At 48.0% G+C, this 22452-nt stretch overlaps 1 protein-coding gene across 2 annotated transcripts in view; it reads left to right on the forward strand.

Moving 5' to 3' along the window:
* Nucleotides 1–21906, forward strand: part of HTR2C (5-hydroxytryptamine receptor 2C) — a 111862-nt gene extending 89956 nt beyond the window's left edge. The window contains exons 5-8 of one of the 2 annotated variants that reach the window (XM_036739776.1): nt 7934–8045; nt 13534–13856; nt 15403–15603; nt 18246–21906. In XM_036739776.1, coding sequence (XP_036595671.1) covers nt 8008–8045; nt 13534–13856; nt 15403–15603; nt 18246–19150 — 1467 coding nt within the window. In that variant the 5' untranslated portion in view covers nt 7934–8007 and the 3' untranslated portion in view covers nt 19151–21906. The remainder of the gene's footprint in view (nt 1–7933; nt 8046–13533; nt 13857–15402; nt 15604–18245) is intronic. The other variant, XM_036739777.1, reaches the window with a different exon arrangement.
* Nucleotides 21907–22452: the final 546 nt, after the last annotated feature.

The raw sequence follows: 22452 nt of genomic DNA on the forward strand, positions 1-22452 counted from the left end.
CTGTCCCTTGTTCCCCTCCCAGTCACTTTCTTTCTTCTTCCTTCAGATCTCTGCCCCATTCTCTTGGCTCTCCCTCTCTGATTCTCCCACCCTCATCTTCACAGTTCCTGAAATGAGTATAGTGCACTGGGCGGGCCCAAAGCCTCTCTCCGTAGGTTAGTGGCCTCTAGGTAAACTAGGCTGCTGTTCTAGCCAACCCTGACTGCTGAGCCAACCCAAGGTCCCCCTTTGAGGATGGGATATTTTTCTTTGTCCTCAGTGCTTAAAGTTGGTTGGAGCTCTGGGTACTGAGGCAGATCCAGCAGACCATCCAGCCTCTGTTAGCACAGCACATCATCGTGCTTTGAAGGACCATGGAGACTGTGTCACCCTGGCATTCTCCAGGCTGATTGACTCCTGGGCCTCAAGGGGTGGGGGAGAGAATTTTTGCCACTAATGAAAACTGGAAACTTTGTTCAATCCCATCTTAAGCTCTAATTAAATGGCAGAGCAGGGCACTGAGCTCCACTGTGGCTCATTATTAGGCTGCATTTCTATCGGATTTCAGATTTGTAGCATATTGGGTGCTGGCAGCATGTGAACTCTCCCACCGAGTGCATGGAGACAAGGTGAACGTGGAGGCCAGTGTTCACCTCCCTCTAAACAAACAGCCACCAGCTCATAGTAAATCCTCAGCTGGCTGAAATAGCTAAATGCCATTTCTCCAAATCTTCACAAATATGAGGTAGTGGTGGGGTAAAATAATCAATGCTTGAGCAATCTCCTTGGGAAAGAAGATCCAAAAGATCCTAAGTCCCAAAGTTCTCTGTATATCAGAGCCAGGTGACTGGAGCCCAGAGGGTAAGTCTTCAGACCTCCTGGCAGTGAAGGTGTGGCCTTTCAGATCCCAGTCTCATTCTCATCTCTTTGTGTGTGTCTCTCACTCTCCTCTTTCTCCCTCTTTTTCTTTCTCTCTTCTCTCCTTTCTCCTCTCTGTCTCCTTTTTCTCCTCTCTCTCTCTCCCTCCTCTTCTCTCTTCCCTCTCTCTCTCTCTCCTTCTTTCTCCTGTCTCTCCCCTGTCTTGTCTTCTCTTCAAGGAGAGAGGGAGGAAGAGTTGAGAGGAGACCAGAGAAAGATGACAGGAGACCTCTAACCCATAAGAGAAGAGACCTTCCCACCTCCCTCTCCCCTCTCTTCTCTTAGAGGAAAGGGAGATGACAGGATACCTCTAACCGCAAAGAAAAGAGACCCTCTCCTCCCTCCTCCTAGTAGATCATACCTACTAACCATAACTATCTCCCCAAACTCTGTCCTGATACCTCTTTTCTCGGTCTTTCTCTCTCCCCCTTTATCCCTGTCTATCTTTCCCTCTCTCTCTCACACACACACCTACACATACTCCTTTATAATAGGTTACATTTCCTCTACATGTGGCCCTTAGGTGATTCCATGGGTCAGAGCCTGGTTCCCACTGCCTTACTCTAGGATTATATTTATTTCCTTGGCCTCCCTACTGTTGCTCCCCAAACTACGTGGGACTCACTGTTAACCTCAGTCCTGCTCCCTCTGACATGTCCCCCTCGAGCAGGACAAGAAGTCAGCCTTTTAGCACAGTTCCCATGTCACTTGGGAATCCCATTTGTTGAGTTGCAACACAGTCCCTAGTGGTGGAGTAGGGTCAGGATAATGTGAAGCTGAGTGGCCACCAAAGATCAGATCCAGAGAATGTTCCTCGGGCACTAGCACCACTCACTTTGGAGGGCATAGGTGGTCAGCCATCACCTTTGTCACCATGCAGTGTCAGGGAAAGTGGGAGTCACCCGGACAAAATCAAAGACTCTCACCACTAGCTGGGCTGCTCCATGCTCCCTTCCCTCCTGTGCATCCTCATTTTCAGGCAATTCATCCTATTTCACATGGCTGCTGGGGCTATCATTCTCAGTGGGGGCCCCCATCATAAAGGCTCTCGGGGGGCATGGGGACCCTTTCCTGGACTTAGGTTGAAAAGAAGGCTCTTGTATCACTCCCCCTCACCTCACCCCTCCAAAAAAATAGAAACCAAAACTCATAATCCTGATGCAGAAAAAGATCTTAGCCTGTCCTCCTTTAAGGTGGGACTTTATTTCTCCCAACCTTAATAGGCTTGAGATTTTCTTCATCCTTCCTAATCTGTCATTCCCCCCCCCCCAAAAAAAAGAAAAAAGTCTGTCTTGTGACCAATCGCACTTCTCCTTGGCAAGGGCAATTGGGGCCTGCTTAAGTGTCAACAGGCCTGAGATGAGGCTGGCCTCTCATTCTGCATGCCATTGTGCCCACTCTGGGAATGAGCCGGTCCCTGATGCTCTTGTGTCTTATGCTCATGAAATGCTTTTGCTAATTCACTCACTCTGGGTTGTTTCTGCTCTTTTCTTTGAATACCCAACACCCTGCTGAGCTGACATGCCACAAGTAAGTCTCTCAGATTGCCTCAGTTGTATGGAAGGACTGCAGCAGGTATGGGTGTGCTGGGGGACTTTAGGATTCTTTCCCTTTGGGTTAGCTGTCAGGCCTCACCTTTGTCACCTGATTTTTTTAAGGGGAAACACCTGAGTTGACAAGAAAATTGGCCCCTAACAGATGTTCGTCCCTAAGCGCAGCCCAAGGATCCCTGACTGATTTTGCTTTTGGCATTCCTCAAAGCCATAATCCAGTGGTCCCTGGAGTCAGAAACTGGGTCAGTATCTGCCCTGCCTTTCCTTACCCATGTGACCTTGGGTGAGTCCCATTGGTGACTTCTCTAGCTCCTTCTAGTTCCAAGGTTAGTAGCTCCCAGAGGCCACAGAATCCAAGCAGCAGCTTCCAACACAAAGCTGATGCCATCTTACCTGGGGCCCTTGCCAAGGAACCCACTCTCTGTGTGTCTGCTTCACCTCAGAAGATGACCCATGGGAAACTCAAACATACACACAGGCATAGGCATGACCTTGGTGGAACAGGAGACCCCAAATCCCCACTGCTCTGAGATCCAAATGTGGCAATGGCTCCCTTTGTCCCTTTCGGTGACCCTTGTGTGTTTCAGATGACAGTAGCCTAGTAAAGCTAAGATAAAAGGCCAGAATGTGGGCCAGGGAGTGCTCCTCAGCCCTTACTTCGTGGGGTCCTCACCATACCCATGGTCCTCCGGGATCATGGAACATCTGCCTCCACTTTAAGCCTTGTGTGACTACTATCTGGGAGATGGCCATCATCGCTGAATATAGACCCGGGCATCCCTGCCATAGAATTCCATTCTCCCAGGCCATCCCTTAAACAACATGGAATGCCAAAGCAAACAGCCTAAGAGATTGTGACTCAGAACTCACTGGACAAGCTAGTGAATTAGTTCCACTTTGGGGATACATAGGCAGTGGCTGTGAGCCACTAAAGGAAGAGGCTCATGGGGCATCCTTTCCAGCCATCCTGCTGCACATCCTCATACACGAGGGCAATGGAGCCCCCACTCCTGCCTGTGCCCAAACAGTATTAATAAAACCAGTGGACCCTGGCTGTCCACATCACATTGTGAAGCCCCTAGAGTAGCCTGTCCCTGACCTTGCCTCTCTGTTTCAATGGAAATGCAGTTGACTCTGTCTTGCAAACGTTCCTGTTTTCCTGCTATGCCCAAATTAAGGCCTCTATAAGGTAAAATGTAGGTAGAAGTATTTGCTAATTTCTGAGAGTGTTCTCCATGGCCCATCACAAATTTGGAGGGGATATTATTTTAGGAACATGATTGATATCATGCCAGTCAGGGTAGGGGTGGGTTCAAATCCTGGGGGGAAAAAACAACCCTAAGTGGATGGAGCTGGAAAGAACTCTGAACATCGTCTAGTCTAGCTGTTTCATTCACAGAGGATGATCAGAGGTTCAAAGACAGGGGATTTATCCAAGATCTGAAAGGTAGCAAGTGACAAAGTAGAGATTCCTGTCATTCCAAACCTGCTCTGTGCTCTCCTTCACTGGGGACAGAGGCAGCCCAAGGGATTTTGAGAAAGGGGACTCAGAAGTCAAGTACAGCCCCTACCACACTAGCTGTGTGCCCGTGGCATGGCGCTGCCCGCCCCTCAGTGGCTGAGGCAATGTCTTAAACGTACTACTGTCAAGCAAGCAGTCTTTTGCCACTGATTCAGAGATGGCCTGAATGCCCTGAGGCCCAGTCCCCTCTCCATGTCGATCAGTTATCTGGGCTCTCATGGACTTGGCAATCCTGAGTGTCCCTATGGAGGAGTCCCCCTGCTCCAGAGGTCTTGGGGACCAAGTTACCTTATCTAAGACTTCAGCTTTTCTGTACAGAGGTCTGAGCCATGGGATGCAGGGTGAGAGGTGTTTGGGGTTTTTTAATAAAGGGCCCACAAGCCTTTTGAGGGTTCTCATGTTCCATAAAAGACAAAATAAAAAGTTGCCTGTTAGTCCATTGGCCTCTCCTCAACCCTGCAAGCAGTGAGGTCAGGCGAAGGCAAGCCATTGCTCCTGCGTGCTTCCCCTGAGACTTCTCCCCTCACACTCATCAGGACCAAGTCTGCCACCTCCACATGCTGCCTTAGGACACTGGGGTGCTGCTGAGCTAGGGGCAGGACATCTCTGAATTTTCCACTAACCCTTCAGACCCTGCAACTTCACAAGCCTTGGCTGTCTCCTCTGTGCCCAGAGTTTTTCAATCCCTGGTTCCCCCAGAATCCATGAGGCCATGGAGAGAGAGAAAGAAATGGGTCCTCCCACTGTAGGCAGGCACGTTGGCTTCCTTGCAGCTGGCCCCTGCAGGTCCCCAGAGCTAAGTCAGTCACTTTCCAAGCTGGCCCTCTGCAGTACGCTTATGCTTTGCAAATTTGTTTTGGCACAGGAGCTGGGGTGCAACCTATGACTCGGCTTACTCATTAGATGAACAGCCTTTGCCGTTGCCACGTTGCTTGAGTAAATGCTCCTTCTCAGTCACCATGTTGCTAAAATAAGCTGTCTTCTGTGGATCATGCTATTCAGATTTTCCTTTCTTGTCATTTTTGCTTGGGTCCTGTCTGTCTTTCCTCTGCTTTGCCTTGCCTTCATTGTCTTGCCTTTTCTCCTGCTGTTCTACTAAGCAGGCAACCAAACCCTGAGACACAGTGCGCTCCAGCCACGGGATGGATGGAAGACAAAGCAAACAGCTGTCTAAACCTGCCTGGTAGGAAATCAGAGACATGAATTTGTATCAAAGCAGGTACTGCAAGAAGTCTGTCTTGCAGCTCTTGCTGGACCGTACTCCCCTCAAAGCCTGAGATTGGCCACCTCTGACTTCTGCCAAAGTCTCCCCTCCCTTCAGCTCTCACTTGCAGATATTACACACACCTTTACTGCCAGCATACCTACACTGACAGTAAAGATATCTGCCCAGAGCTAGGAAGAGAGAGATTCCGCACTAAGGACTCCCTCAGCCCTTTACAGAGGATTCTTTTTCCCAAAAAGCCCCGAGTGCTGCCCTTTCAAGATGAGGCTTCCCTTCATGCATCTCCATGGCAATCACCACAGTTCCTGGTATGTATGGTGCCCTATTTGACTTATCACATGCTACCACCAATGTTTGAGTGTTGGAAATGTCTTTGCTAAACGTGATTTCACAAGGATTTGGACTTTCTGCCGGGTGATGTCTTCTTTAGACATTGTCCTCTGGGCAAGTGTAGCTCTGAAATGATGTCTAACCATAAGGGAAAAAAGTCCTCTAGCCAAGAGAAATGTGGCTCTGTTTGAATTCCAGAATATGCCTCCTTTGCCCAGTGATATGCCTATAAACAGCCTATGGGCCAGAACTCTTTGGGCCCAAGACCTCTGGGCATCAGAAACCCCAAAGGGTAAGGACCTGGTAGTAAATCACTAAGCCAAACAACAATGGCACAGGGCTTTGCCAATAGATCCTGGTCCCGTGGAGGCATGAGGATTTGGGCAAGGGAGGTGAAAACCCCAGATGGAGGGCAGGTTCCATCAGATTTCCCACTGAGAATTGGAACTTCATCACTTGATTCTGAATACTGGCCAGGGAGCCGTGTGGACCAGGCCCCTAACCTCAGTTTCTCTGTGGGAGAAGGGGGGACTGAAGAACTGGCACTCCCTGAGTAGCTCCCTAGAATTTCAATCAGGCATGGAACCCGTCTTCTGAGGGTTGTAGTTCATGGTTTTACTGTGTACACATGTGGGTGTGGTTGTGAGATGTGTCTCTGCCTATGTAGGGGACGGACATTCCAAATCTACACTTGTAGGAATGTAATTTCTCTGGCCTTTTCCATTCTGTTAATGGACCCTTTGAGGGCTCCACATTTTGATGACAAACCTATATTCTTTGAACAATACAGCAACAATAAAACAACATCCCTGTCACTTTACAATGACTAGCCATCTCAGCCAACCCTGAGTAGAATTTTTCCTCTTCACAAGGAAGTGCAGGTAAGTATAAGCCCTCCAGACCTAAAGTATGGGTGCTTGGATTCTCAGATCTCCTAGAAGAATGGGTGTGGGGAGGGCTCCCAGGTTCTATACCTACCCTTTATGGATCCTGGAAGCAGGAGAGGGGAGGAGGACCAGGCCTTGTCATTACAACTTGGGTCTATTTTATCTTCTCATTCAGAGGTTCTTATTAGTGCTTCAGGCAGAGGGACCTTTCCAGGTAGAAAAGAGGGCTCTCTTAATGGCCAGACTCTCAGCAAATTTCTATCTCTAGCATCAGCTCACTGCTGGTACCTCTTCCTGCCTGGCAAACTGACAAGACTCCTACTCTGAGTCTGAGCCACTCCCTCCTGGGATAAAGGGAACATCATGGAAATGCAAGATTGATTTGGCCTCACCCAATATGAGCCCCTTCTCAGGGATTCTCCAGAACTCACCCATGACGGAAAGTGCAAATACTCATTGGGCGATTTTGAACCCCAGGCGAGCAGGGTGAGCAGAGATGAATGCCTCCAGCTCGCTTGACCCTTCCAAAGATATAGCTCTAGAGAACAGACTATGGGACCCAAAAAAGGAGGAGGTGGTTGATTCACTAAAAAACGACACCCCATATGTCTGGCCTCCACTAGGCAGATCTCCAGCATAGCCTACTCACAGAACCAGTCTAAACATTCAGTGTGATTCCTAGCCAAAGGCATTTATGGTGGTCATAATCTCCTTTGGTTTGCTTTCAGCAAACCAAATGCTACCTGGGATCTAGGTATGCCAATTGGTAGTCCTCCTTGGAGGTCTACTGGCCAGCTCAGAATTGTATCCTAACTCATCTTGTACTTGTCTTCCAGCTTCAGACACCATTAGCACTTGCTTGAGCGCAACTTACTGTGAGGCAAGCTTCCTCCCCAAACTCAGGAGCAGCATTTCCTTCCTTCCACTCCTCAGCTCCATGAGTGCTGAGTTGTTTGGCAAGGTCCTTTAGGACCTATGAGAAGAAAATGAACTAGAGATGCGTAAAAGCCTTGTGTGGGGATGAGGAGTCCATGGCTTTGGGAAGGATCAGCTAGAGATTGGGGAGGGGTGCCCATCCTCAACAGCCCCACCTCCACTCTGAGTATTTCTGATCTCTTCCTGGCCTATGGGCCTCCTGCCCAGAGTTCATGAGATCAGAAACCCATGAGCTTCCCACCCCCAAATAGCGTTGACAAAACAAGAGGAAGAGTTTCTGAGAAGCCCTGGATAAATGACCCAGGCATCTGTCCCCTTTTCCAAGAAATCCCCAGCCAAGAAAGGAAAAGGACAAGGAGGTATAATGAATGAGATTAGGTAAAAACATGACCCTGAGGGCGTCAATGACACTGGGAATTTTGGAGAGATAGCTCAGTCACTTTTCTGAAGGTGTCCAGTGACCCTTTCATGTTCTCCTCAACAGACTTGGAAAAATGTGGGGTTTATTTGATCTGACCTGGATTTAAACTGCTGAGATAAATTTCAGGAATTTCTCATGGCAGGTTTTTTCTTCCCTTCCAAGGAAGACCAGGACTCTCAACTGAACAGCCAACTGATAATGTTCCCTAGGCGCCCGAGTGGAAGCACCGTGCAACCATGAGTGCTTTGTTGCCCAGACTTAGGACACTCTCCAGGTAAGAATAGCAAAGAGGCAGTCTGATGCTTATTTCCTTCCAGTGTGGAAAAGACCTTCAGAGCAAAGTGAACCCTCCTAGGTAAGCACCATCTGCTGCTAGACAGAAATTGATCCATGGTGCTCATTGAAGAAATGGAGTGCCACTCAACCCTTTCCCTAATTTTTGAAATCCCGAAATCAAACAATGAAATACGATCTTTGTGGAGATTATAGGTTTCTTTTCCCTGGTGGTCTGTTTTGTCTAGGAGCGAAAGCTAGCTATCCCAGGAATAGGATCCCCGTGGGGAGGGAAGAGAAAAAATAAAATAGTCCAGTTTCAGCCTAGATGTCTTTCAGGATCCAGGCTGACTCCACAAGGAAATTGAGATGGAGGTGGGAGAGAGAGAATGAATGACATAGTAGCCAAGGTTAGCATAGCACTCTCTTACCTTTCATGGTCAACGAGAGGATAAGAATGGCACCCCAAAAGGGTGGCGATGACACTTTTCTTCTCTCCATCTGCTAGAATAGTGAGAATCAGATGACATGTGCATAACAGCTGACCTGAGAGACACTTATCAACTCTTCTCCATGGTCCCCATAGGCCTCACCAAGGCACAAAGTGAATGGACCAGCCCAACATCTTTGGGGCATCCCATCACTAATCCAGATGGAAAAACATAGTGTGGGCCTGCCTAAAGATGTTTGCTCTGAGGGCATGAGCCTCCTCTTGGTTTCTTCTCCCTTTCCAGATCATGTGTATAAGAGCAAACTTGTGATTAAAATCTCCTCTGTGCCCACAATGTTTTTCACATCCTAGGACTGCAGTGTGGAAAATCATGACTTAGAAATAGGCTACAAAGTGTGAAAGGGGCTTTTCCTTGTCTCTTGGGGGGTGATTGAAGGAAAGACTTAGAGATTGATAAACACTACATCAGCCTCCTTATGGGGCCGATTCATTAACTGAGGTCACCATGGAAAACACCTGATGGGGGAGGGGTGTGTTCATTCATTCAGCAAAAGCATTGTCATTCTGCACTGCAGATCTTGAACAGATGTTCTACAGCGCCCGCAATTAGAAAGTAACGAGTTTTTGCACAAAGCTCATATAATCATGAATAGACTTATTCACAAATGATTTGTGTTACAACATGTCAGAACAAATCTCCAACAGGCCCTCATGGCCTGCAAAACAGAGCTGCCTCAGCAGTTTTCGGGACATGAGCACACTCTGGGAATGACCTGTCTTCTCCCAGTTCCCAGCATGGAAAGCCTTTGGTTTGATCTGGCTTATTCCACCCATAGTACCAATCTGTGGCATATAGCTGGAGAGAGAGAGACAGGGAAAAACCCAGTAGTGACAAGGACTCCATCTGGGTACCCATTTAAGATATATAGAAAGGAGAGGCATTTGTGTCCAAACTTCTGGCTTCTGAGCCCAGTACCTCAGTGTATCTATCTCTTTACATGAGGGTAGAATCATAAGCATGCCAGGTGAGAGAAGCTCTGTCAATCTCTAAAGGGAATGTGGCCCCAGGATAGGATTCCAAGTGATCAGACGGGTTCCTTCAGGGTCTCAGAGGCACTCTGAAGGAAAGCAGATTCTCATGCCAAACTACCAAGTTCATCCCACGGCATCTCCAAAGACCCTCTCCCTAGAGTGACCAGGCTATACTGCATCATGAACTTAGACACAGCTTTGAGTGTGAATGAGCCCAGCCTTTGGATCCCATGTGTTTCTTTCCTAGGTTTTGGGCACATCACCATTTCCCCAACTAACTTGTCATACAAAGGTGTCTTTTTTTCTTAGCATATTTTGCTTCCTCTATCATTTAACTTAGATCAGAGGAAAGACCAGGCCCAAGGATAGATGTGATGGCCAGGCTCCTGGTGGGCCAGAAGCATCTCCTCTGGGTCTTACATTTGGTAGCAGGCTACTACCAGGAGGCCCAGACTGCTCTGTCCCAGAGCAAAGCCCTACAACAAAGAAAGGGTAGGAGAACGCTCAGCATCCAAACTTAGGAGCCCAATCCTGAGGCCCATCCATCCTTTGGACAGATTGTGTGATGTCTGAGCACGGGGTGGAGGTGAGGGGGTAGTGTCGTTCAGTGGGAGACATGAGCCAGCAGGCCTAGCCAAAGGCTAGGTAACTGGCACCCTGACCTGAGGCTCCCGGGCAGTCTGGTCCTCCCTCCCAAGGAGAGCTTGGTCTAGGTAACTCTGAAAGCCTTTAATCCCCTTTTCATTAAAAGCATAGCAGCTATGCAGAAACTCTTGGCCCTTTGTCCAAGGCCATGGGGGTGGATATTTAATGCGACTCTTTGAGGCTGGGTTAGAGTAAGGCCCTTGTCTCAGAAGAACTTGGAGATCTGTGGCAGGAAACAACCAGGATCCCTTCCCACTGGGCATCGTCCCTCAGGCATTTCTGTTGGCGTTTCCATTGGTATAATGAGAAGGAACAAGACACAGTGGTGATTTGAACCTGAGAAAGTAGAGGTAAGAGATCATAGATGGAGGTTGAGGCTGTGGAAGAGGCTTCCCTTGGGGGTCCATGTCACTAGAGTCTCACTAGGGTCCTGGAAGCATTTCCTGTCTGCTACTTTCAGAAGGGAAGATGGCCTGCCTGTTTCACCATGCAAGGAACCAGCCCCATTGCTTACTTGGTGGGAATGGTGTAGCTGCCTTCTTTGTAGGGTCTGGGTAGACCCTACATTTTCCCTCCACCAATGTGGTTCTAAATGGCTGAGTTGGGCAGATTCTGCTCACAGATGTCTCATACCCATTCTATGGGTAGAATAAGCCAGATCAAACCTAGCCTGCCCAAAGAGGACTGCAGCTGTAGCACTGCAAGGTGCCTCAGAGGTCACCCCCCCTTAGCTGATGCCTGGGGAGGTACAATGACTCCTCTCCCTCTTCGTAGAGGTGCTGCCTCCGTGGTCTTTGGTAAGACAGTCAGGGTGCTTAGAGATAGTTCAGGGGCTGAACAGAACACAAATATCCAAGGAAGGCAAATGTCAGGATCAAAGAGCAGCCCTCCCCCGACAAGTGTCTTCTATAGGATAACAGGAGGTAATAAGCAGAAGGGGGCATCCAAATGACCTTGGCCTGAGAGAGCAGTCAGTGGCCCCTCACAAATTCTTGGACGGCTTTTGGCCTACCCAAGGTGTCAAGTAACCAACCCCATCAATTCCTCAAACTGGAATTTCAGTTCTTTTTTAAGTATCTAGGGGTCCTCTAATCTGGTATGCTTATTTCACTTGGGAGAATACCTAGCAGGGCTGGAACTAGTATCTCAGAACTTTGAGATTATTCAGGGACAATGCCCTCCTGGGCACTCCCAGTTCAGATTCCCAGCCCACAAGGAGAGAAGAACCTCCTGGAGAACACAAAAATCTCTTTCTCCATGCAGTCACCACTGTTCAGTCATCTTTGATGAGTCTGTCTCCATCACTGCAAACAGGAGTTTTCTCCTGAAGTGAGTGAGCCAGCCTCAGAAGTGGGAAATATGGCAGTGGGCTTGGCAAACCCTAGCTGGAGCCAGTATGACAGAGTAGCAAGCCCCTGGGGTACTCACTGTGCGTCCGATGACTCGTGGGCTAGCGCTCGTTGTTAGGCTAGCACTCACCTCTCAGGAGAAGCACTGCCCCCAAGGAATCCCTGGGCTCAGGGAGCAGATGGCCAACAACAGCTTGGGAGATTTCCAAGGCAAATGTGAGCTCTGCCTCTGTCCCTGCTCACCAGGTTTTCTGGTATCCCTGCAAACGAATGCAGACAAAAGATTAAAGATACCTAGATGCATGGCAAGATTTTGTCTTGGGAGCTTTCTGGAAAAAGAAACAAACAGCCCAGAAGGTGACTTGGCATCAGGCCTCCATAGAATTCTCTAGGACAGATAGCCTTATTGGGAATTTCTAAAAAAAAAAAACCAGCCCCCTCCACCTCTAGATGGGCTGGTATGGAGAAAGGCACTCTGACTACATTAGGAGTCAGAGGCTTAAACTGAGGTTGCAATTCTGCCTTTGCCACTCACTGTGGAAAATTTGGGCAAGTTGGGGGTTGGCTTGTGGTCTAGAGGGGCCGATTCCTCACCCATCAAATGATGGGGCTGGCCTCTGAGGTCCTTTTAAAGCTTTAGACCCAATGGGCCAAAAAATCTGTAATGGCCCAGGAGAGATAACACTTTGAAATATGCACCAACAGCCCTCCACCTGTGCAGAACAAAAGGAGATGTCAACCGTTTCCTCTTGTTTAACTCTCTAGCTGTGCCAATCTAAAAGTCGGCTTGAGGACTCTAAAGCAATCTCAGATTGCCAAGGGCCTGGGACTATGGCAATTTGGCAGATAACCAATTCCCCCAAAGGAAATTTTATCAGACTAACTAGAGATGATATCGAAATGGGAAATGGAATCCTATCACTCTGTCTCCCCAGACCACAAAGCTCAATGGACCCCAGAATTCTTGGTAGCCTGGATGAGGCAGCATCCCAGATTCTGGAAGTGTGGATGCTCCCTATGCTAGGGCAGTTACAGAGAGGTCCTCAGAAGGGTAGCTTGCTAGCTCCCTGGCTCAGGTGAACAATAGGACTCTGGTTCTCTCAGCTCACAGGTGAGAGGTCTCAAACCTGCCATTAGTCATTTTAATGGCCCACCATCTGGGTATGGAGACTCCTCATAAGAACAATTAAACCCACCCTGTGGGGAAAGCACAGTATTAGGAAATAGAGGGACTGGGTCCAAGTCCTGACTTGGCCTCATCCTCCCTGAGTGACTGGGGATGGGGGAGGGAAGTCCTTTCCTTCCTGGGGGCCAGCTTGTCATCCTTGAGCATTCAACTATAATCAGACCAAGGAAGCTCATCCTACACCCTGGAACCCCTAGAGAGAAAAGGCCCAAATCCTGAGAGAAGTCCCAGGTTCTGAAAATAACCTGGATCCCAGGCTCATTGCAGAAAAGACAGATGTATGTTGCTTTGAGGAATAGATGATAGTAAAACCCAAAGTGGTCTGTGATCATGGGTGTCATGGGGAGTAGGAAGGGTCTTTCTTTAAAACCTCTTCCCCTGAGATGTCAAGCACAGCGATGGTCATGGCACCGGGTCTTCCTGTAAGCTTTGAATGCCAAATAGGGCTTGTAAAGAAGGAGGAGCCCTAGCCTTGAGTCGGAGGAGCAGCCTCTATACCTCCCCCTAAGACCTAGGGTTGTGGGGGATCGAGTGATGATCCTGGGAAATCCCTTAACCCGTACCATGCTCTGACCTTAAGGAAGTGGTGACAGGGTAGCAGTCTCTCAAACCCAGTGAACTAGCAGTTATCAGGACCCTATTGGTATTCTGGCTAAGCCGAGGGGCCCCTTCTCAAAATAATGTTGAATACATTTTTTCAAATCCAAAGGATTACAAAGGAAACTGATTCGATTGAAATGTCAAACCCCAAACCCAGCCCAAGCCCCTGGATTCATGGCAAGAAGCCCTGACTAAGCTAACTGTTCTATGGTGTCCCCTTTTCTAGTGTCATACAAAACGGCATCATGGCTTTACAACTAAGCCGCAACCTGACCGACACTGGCCTGAATGAGTACGTGAATGGCACCGACAATTCGACCACCCCGGCACCGACCTCGGCTCCCGGACCCATCCGCAAGAACTGGCCTGCCCTCCTGATCTTCATCGTCATCATCATCACTGTCGCTGGGAATATCCTGGTGATCCTGGCCGTGGCACTGGAGAAGAAACTGCAGACTGCAACCAACTTCTTCTTGATGTCTCTGGCCGTGGCGGACATGTTAGTCGGGTTATTAGTGATGCCGGTGTCTGTCCTCACCATCCTCTACGGTGAGTCTGAAGATGTTCTCTGGCCACCCCAAAGCAGGCTACTTACTATCAATAAATGGGTGGAATGAGATGCCATGCCTTAAAATGTCCCTAGAGTATCACTTGGCTGCCATCTGCTACCTTCCATAGGATATTCCTGTCCTGCACTCCCTTCCTCTTAGTAATAGAATCACAGGGTGGGTGCCCCCAAGCCCATGTCTCACCTTAATGAAAAAGTCATGCATGTCAATGTGCCTCAGTTTTCCTCCCCAAGCTCCTTGGCAGGAGTCCAGTTCATTGGAGATTACAAGGTCTCCAGAGAATGCAGGAGGGAACATTCCTGGGGAGTCTCCCTCTAGCTCCTCAGCTGGTTTCAGGGTGACCTTGAGCTCATAGTGGCCACATTTCCCAGGCCTTCAGGGAAACATGCTGGCTCATGTCCAAAGAACTATGCTCTGGAGCCACCTGGGTCCTAACACACTCACCTGGATACCCACAAAGAAACTTTCCTAGACAACATTGTCACCTGACTAACCTGAAAAGCAATCAGAAATGAAGAAGAAAGCCAACAGTTCCAGGTAGCCCTCTGGCCTAGGACCACCCCCAAAAAAGAGACATCCTCCAGTCAGAATCTGGCCCTGGATTGGACACCACGAGCCCACTGGAAACATAGCCATGCCAATGGCCGTGTGTCTGATGCCAGGGAAGGATCTACCTAGCTGCACTCTTCACTGCCAGCTGTCCTCCGAGGAAGACTGAAGCCTGGAACAGAAGACACCAGAGGTGTGCCTGGAAGTCTGAACCTCCACCCCAACCTTGAAGTTATCCATTAACGGTAAGGTCAGTGCCCCCCAAAACTGTGCCCTTCCAACACCAAAGGATGAGCCAGACTATAAAGCCCTCAAGAAGAGTACCTGGCGTCCTGCCCCAGCCAGGCTCCCAAACTGGACCAAACATTAACCAGCAGGATCACAACAAAGCCTTCTTTCCAGGATCCCTGAGTGAAGACCCAGAACCAGATACTGGAAGAGACACTTTGGGAGATGCACTGCCTTGTCTGATAGCCACAACACTGGATTGAGACTTCCAACCCATACCAAAGATAGGGGTCTGTGACCCCTCAAGATCATCCTGGAACTAGATTCTCCCTGCCACACACAACAGGATAAGTTCAAACAAGGGCTCAGCAGTTTTTGGTGGCATGGCCCCGTGATCAGAATAGTATTTTTGATACACAAAATACGTGGAATTACAAGGGAAACCAACTAGACTGAAACATAGTTACCAAAATATTTTCTTTAAAATTTTCCCAGACTCCAAGTTAAGAATCCATACTCTATGAAGTCCCAGACTTAAAGCCTCAGATGCCAATCCAAGCACCACCTTGCAGTAGCCAATGCCCCTGGAGACAACATATATCACTTCCCACCAAAAGCTAGCTCATCCACTCTGACAAAGAGTCTGTCCTTCCTAAAACCTAATGGGATTGCACTTCTGGACAGCTCAGGTAGCTTCTTATTCCAACTCCGACTTACCCTGTTCTTTTTCATCTTCCTTGGTTTCCCAGAATACACCTGGCCTCTTCCAAAACAACTCTGCCCGATGTGGATCTCCCTCGATGTGCTGTTCTCAACTGCGTCCATCATGCACCTCTGCGCTATCTCCCTGGATCGCTACATTGCCATCCGGAACCCAATTGAGCACAGCCGCTTCAACTCTCGCACCAAGGCCCTTCTGAAAATTGCCATTGTCTGGACCATCTCGATGGGTAAGTTGGTCTGTCCTTGCCCCTAAAATGGTTACATCTTGCCAACTGTCACAGGGACCCCATAAGCAGTGACCAGCATTTGTTCACACGCCAGCTCTAAAAAGCTATTGGGGGTGGGGGGGGCGGACAGGTAAGATCCTATGACAACTTTCTGATTATGTGTTAGTGTAGTTGTCTTCTGCCTGCTGACTAGAATGTCAAGGGATGTTGGAGAGGGAAGAGGTTGGGCCAAAGGTCCAACCCCAAACCTAGCCTCTAATGCACAACTATATTCAAAGATAGCCCTAAGTCCCAACCCTCTTCTACTGCACATGGGTCCACAACCATCCGATTAATTAAATTGATGGCTCTGTCATAGGATCCCAGAGGATCACACAGGTAATTTCTCTCCCATGGGGATAGCAGATGGTACATCACATGTAGGAAACCGCTCACAGGCAGCCAGGACAGGAATAGAGGACACATCAAGAAGAAAGATCCAAAGGAGACATAGGAACCTCTATGCTAGGCTATCCCACCAATAGTCTATGTTTTGAAGTGAGCCAATTAGGATTTCTAGGTAGTCAAGGGACACAGATCAAGGTCATCAGGAATACTACTTTAGCCAGTGGCACAGACCATGTGGTGCCAAGCACAGGAGCAGAGAGAGCATGAAGTTAATATATACAAGAGATGCCATACGTGAAATCGACAATGGTGGGTGACCAGTCCAACGAAGGGGTTAAATATAAAAGATAGTAACACTCCCCAGCTGGTGGCAAGTATAATAACTTCCTCTGGGGACCTTCCCCTAATTAGTTCATAGGGCAGACTAGATTTCTTGAGAAAGATCAAAGAGGGGAAAAAGAGACAGCTATAGCTAAGACACCCAGTAACTAGCAGTCCACTAGGTTCCCCAGAAGCCTATGCTGGAATATTCAGAAAGAGAATCAACTTGGCAACGATGATTTCAAGGAGAATACAAAATACAAACTAGTTCTCACCATGAACAGTTCTGAGATCTAATCTGCTCCCCCTGGCTACAAGACAGCTAGTCCACCCCCCATGTATCGGCCAAGTGAGTATAGATCATCTTCTATGGACCACCTACCTGGTGCTTCAGTGAAGTACCCCACAGTCCCTGGCCGGAGTACAGTGAGTAGGGCCCCCTGAATGCCAAACCTTGATTCAGCTGAGCCTCAGATATCTCTGGCAGGACCATGGGCCAAGCCTCAGCCACTCAGAGCGCAGTACTCTCATTAATAAGGGATAGTGCAGACACAATGCAGTGAAGATTTTATTCAGCACCTACTATGCTCCAGGCACCGTGCTAAGCACTGTATCATGATTATCTCCTTATCTCATGATCCCCATTTGAACTCAGGTCTTCCTAACTCTGGACTTCCTGTACCACCTTGCTGCCCCCAGTGACTTGTCTGAGGAGACATAAGGGGGTTATCTTTCCCATTTCATACTTTCTAATACAGAGAATATTAAAAACCCTAATACAAAAGTAAGTGAATAATGTAAACTCTACATGAGCATACTTTAGTCCATCTTCCCTGGCCAACTCCATCAGTCTTTGACTGCACAACACTTAGGTACATCTGGTTCTATACAGAGAACCCTCCTGCTCCCCTACCCGGCCAGTTGTCACCTTTGGAATGACACTCACAGGGGCACCACTTCAAATCCAACCTCAGACAGTTCCTAGCTGTGTGACACTAGGTAGGTGAGTCCCTTGGAGAACTACCTCCTCGAGTTGTTGGGAGGATCAAAGGAGATCATTGTGAAGCACTTAGTAGGTGCCATAGAAATGCTTATCCTCTTCCCCTGTAATAGACAACGATTCACAGGAAGCCCAGCCGTCAAGGCAACAGTTTGGGCCTTAGAGCTAATGTTGGCAAACAGAAACAACGTATTATCTTTCTCTGGATCACCTTGCATCTGGTATCACAGTTCATAATAGGTCATAGCAAACTATTCTCCAGTTATAGATTGCTAACAGATCAATAGTACCTACATTCAAGCATGTCTGATAGGGACCCAAGGCGTCTACTCAAGAGTCTACAGCAGAAATCCCCAACGGCATTCAGAAACCTGACTGCCATCCACTACCATAAGCAAAGGGGAATGGGTGCATCAGGAAAGAAGGGAATCCAAATGCCTTCCATATTGGATTCACAGATCTGTGGCATGGGTGCTTGATATCTCATTGAGGGTATAACAATAGCATGGTACCAGGCCCAAGGCTTCAGTGAGGCACTGGGCTGTTGATTGACCTAATGCTGTTTGTCTTGAAAATGGGAACTGACTGGAAAGTCCATATACCCCAAAATTGGTTCTTTCCAAAATGGAAGACACATCCAGGCTGTCTTTTCCCTACTATGCCAGTTGAAAGACCATAACTCCTCAAACCAGTTTGACCCATACCCTACCCCTGAAACTACCTTGAGGAACTAAAGTTCCTCAACTTCCAACTGGTATTTATCACCCACCAGGCTCCGACTGTTGAGGTTCAGAATCAGTCTCACTCATAGTTCCAAAGGACGATCATGATGGATCATCTTCAGTGACAGCAACTGGGGCTGGTACATCAGTGGCCCAGATGGCATATGCTCTTGGCTCTACTCACAATAATCCTTTTGTTGTCTTTTCTCTAGCTGTGTCCGTGCCCATCCCAATCATCGGCCTGAGGGATGAGAGCAAGGTCTTTGTGAACGGAAGCTGCAGCCTGAACGAACCCAACTTTGTGCTCATTGGCTCCTTTGTGGCGTTTTTCATTCCTCTGTTCATTATGGTGATCACTTACTGCCTGACCATTCAGGTCTTGCAGGGCCAGAGCAATGTGTTTGGGCCTGGGGAGAGGCGTAGGAGGCGTTCCAAGTTTGGTTGCCTGCGGAGGGAGAGGAGTGCCCACAACATCGCCGTGATTCACAATCCCACTACTGGGGGGCCAGTTCGTCTTATTTCTCCGGGCCATAGGGAGGGCTATCGTAAGGGGACCATGCAGGCCATTGCTAATGAGCGTAGGGCCTCCAAGGTGCTTGGTATTGTCTTCTTTCTCTTCCTGCTCATGTGGTGCCCATTCTTTATCACTAATATCATGGCGGTTATTTGCACTCAGTCTTGTCGCAAGTCAACTCTTGATGAGCTCCTGAGTGTGTTCGTTTGGGTTGGATATGTGTGCTCCGGCGTCAACCCCCTGGTATACACCCTTTTCAACAAGACCTACCGCCGGGCCTTCCTCAAGTACCTTAGCTTTGGATGGTTGGGGAAAACCAAGAGCCCTCCCAGGCAGATCCCAGTCAGTGCTACTAACCTGTACCCCAGGGAATACACTGGGCCGGAATATACCGGCCGGGATTTTGCCCCAAGGGGATATGTCCCAAGGGAATACAGCCCCAGCCACGATGAGGATGTGCCCCAGATTGTCCCCCTTGAGGAGAGACCCAACACCGAGGTAGTTGAAGTAGTGATTGAGATGGAACCTTGCTCTCCCCAGCCGGTGGAAGCAAGAGTTGAGGATACCTGTACTATGGTCAATGAGAAGGTTAGTTCTGTTTAAGGAGGTCTCGCCCCGAGCTTTGGCTCACCACGAAGATCCGGCATAGGAAATCCAGTCGAGTGAATTAGCACAGGAGATTGACTCGAAAGAATTTCCTGTGCCGTGTAGAGATCCCTGTAAATACAACATTCTGAGCAAAGGTGTTTGAGTATGGCTTTGCAATCTTGTACTTTGATTCATGCCTATGAGTGAGGTTTAAAGTTTTATATTTACTGTGCACAAGAGATTTCTAAAAGACCAATTACCTGAATCTGTTCTATTGGCGGACTAAAAAAGGCAACCTCTTTTTAAATATCGGAGGAAGAAAAGGGCTGTCTCTCTTGGGTGGCGCTTTCCTAGAAACCCAAGAAGGTGCACGCAGCCATGGCCCCAGGCCACTCTAAAATCTACCAATTTGGAAGCACGTAAATATATGCTTTATATTCTTGCTCTCTTCATATACACACATTATCATGATGAGATGGGGTTCTGGCCTCGGAAACTCACCGGTGCTATCCAGCTACTGAGGGGTTCTCCATTGGGGTAGAATCAAGCCTTGTTAGATGCTGGGGTGAAGGAAGACATTGTCTGAAAGCTTGAGCTAATTTTATTGGCATTTGACGATGATGTCCATCCCCCAAACATAGTGATATGCTACCATAGCAACTAGGTAACCGGAACTGTGGAGTGGAAGGACAATAAGAGATACATACACCACTAGTTTATCACCTCCCGAGGACCACATTTCAAATTTGGATTTCGGCACCAAATGATTGGAAATTAGCATTCTCTTAGTGGTCCTCGGTCAAAAAACCTAGTCCCATGGTGGAGCTATTTACCCATTCTGGGATTTGAGATTCCCTGGGAGGTCAAACCCTTGATCCTAGAATTTCTAATTGCTTTAGAGAATAATCAAGCAAGCAAAAAAATCAAAAGGCAGACTTATAATACCTTCTAGCCTTATGTGGACAGAGATTTTAGGACAAAAAAGTAAACTAAAAGAAAGAATCAAGTACCTCCTCTTTAGGGCAAACTGCCGTAGTACTTTCTCAAGCAAAGCTTATAGTGGAGCTTAAAGGGTAACACCTGGGGAGTCAAGAGAAGGAGACTTTACAAGTCTTAACTTGATTCAGTACTACAGAAGTAGGCCCTTGGAATGTCAATCTATCAAAATGCTTATCTGACTCTGGGAATAAAAAGAAATACAGAGTTTCCATTGGATTTTTCAAAGCTAAAGTTATCTCCTGTTTGGATCCTTCGTCACATTTAGCTAGTACAAGCAAAGGCTGCAGTTGATTTGTGCAAGTGGCAAGCTTGTCATCATATTACAATCATGTACAAGAAGTTAAGCCTTGTGACAAATTTGTGTTGTGTTCTAATTTGTGTGTTCTTCGCGGGTCTGCCGCTCTCTTAAGGATTCCATTTCAGTTCCATGACCATCCTCACTCAGAGCACCATCAATGGGGCCTGAGAATTACTCATGTCTGGTCATCCAGTCTGTGCTGTGTGCAGAGTAGACAAGTGTTCCCAGTGATTGTGTTTCTGTGCGTGTGTCCATTTCACACAGATCTGTGGCTTTCCCGGAGGATTCCATGATGCTAGCTTATGCCCGACATTATTTGCAGGCCTCCGAGTGTACGTTCCAAACTCTGGAAACTGGAGGTGGCAGAATCTGAATATCCAGCACCCATGGCCCCAATCTTTGATGGCCAGCTTTGACGCAAGCAGCAGTCCGTGCTCGTGAAAAGTCCAATGTGATATCACCTAGCTAGTTAGAAGATGAAAACCGAGGGGCGGTGGGAGAGCCACCACTCTGGGCAAAACCAGGGTGGCCTCAACCTGCTTCGCAACACTGCCAGGTGTCGGTCATTTCTTCGAGCATGGATTTCTCCTTTTACCCTCCCCCCAAAAAAAAGCGTCACAAGAAGGTCCAAGTCAACTTGCCCGTCTGCTCTGTCGAACCACGTCTAAGCGTTCTTACGACCAGCCGGACGAGATCCAGCTCGTCCGTCCCAAAATGACACCGTCTAAAGAAACCCCACATGCGAACCACGTGTGTCGCACAATTCCATCTCTGTGTATTTCTGTATCGCAGAGTAGCTGAAACTACAAGGGACAGCGCCTTTCGCAGCCCTCAAGCTGATTCAAGACCACGTTCCCCCGTCCCTCCCCCCACCCCACCCCCATTCAGATCTGAAGTAGTGAGCATCGGAGAAAATGGGAAACATCTTATTTCTTCTGTCAAATATAAAGGGCAAGCTCTTAGCACATGCTAACAGAGATCCTTTGAAAAACCCACAGACTTTCAATTGCACTAGCAATAAACTCCAACGATAACTAGCTTAGAACACATTTGTGGCCAGTCTCCATATTGTCACACAGTAACATCAAGTAAATCTCACATGGTCATGGTTCTCCAACTCCTGTGCCAATCACCAATTTTCTGTGTTCAGTATTATCTACAAGTTATCTTAATGTCTATTAACTATCCTGGATGTTAAAAACAAAAAAAAAATCTTGCCTGTTAGATTATTAATTGCAACCTTAATGTTCAATGGAATCTCTATATTGATGTAGGATTATAATCTCTAGATTAAGGATAAGAGTTAAGGATTGCCTCGTGTGCCCCCTCTCTCCCTGACCCCTTGTCCGAAGGTAATCTTTTGTGAATGATCTCTAAGTAGCTTGCTGTCAAGATCCCTGGTGCCTAGATATATCACTTGCACCAGATCTTTGTGAGATCTCTCTTAATTTATTAAATAGTAAGTGTTCAATCACGCTGGCTTCTGTAGTCTATTCTTTCGACACCGGAATGCATCCAACATTTGCCCAAGCAGACTGTGGGGGGAGTGAGCAGAATTTGCCCCCAGGGGGTTGGCCCTTACAAAATAAGAAAAGACCTCAACACCTAAGGAGTGAGAACACTTAGGGTCAGTGAGAGGCTACCAGAAAGAATGCCCCAGCCCCACTCTCTCTATTCCCAGCAGATTACAGTGTTGTCCCCATAATGCCCCTCTCAGGTCCCCTAACTAAAACGCAAGGACAACATGAAAACACTGGTGAGCTTCTCATTGGCTCCAACAACCACCACTTGCCCTGATCAAAGCAGACTGTCTATTATATTCAGAACAATGACATAAGCCTTCCCTAGTACATCTTTGGCCAGACTCCCCTACCTGATCTCCGAAGAGATCCCATATAGGGGACCAGGGCTGGGGGTATCCCCCCAAGTATTCCTTGGTTGTACAGGGGGTCCTAAAGTCTTTAATAGATTTCAATTACACTAAGCCTTTTGGGATACCTCGTATTAACAACAGCCCCCA

This window comes from Trichosurus vulpecula, chromosome X (assembly GCF_011100635.1).
Source record: "Trichosurus vulpecula isolate mTriVul1 chromosome X, mTriVul1.pri, whole genome shotgun sequence".
In the NCBI taxonomy this organism is placed as follows: Eukaryota; Metazoa; Chordata; class Mammalia; order Diprotodontia; family Phalangeridae; genus Trichosurus; species Trichosurus vulpecula.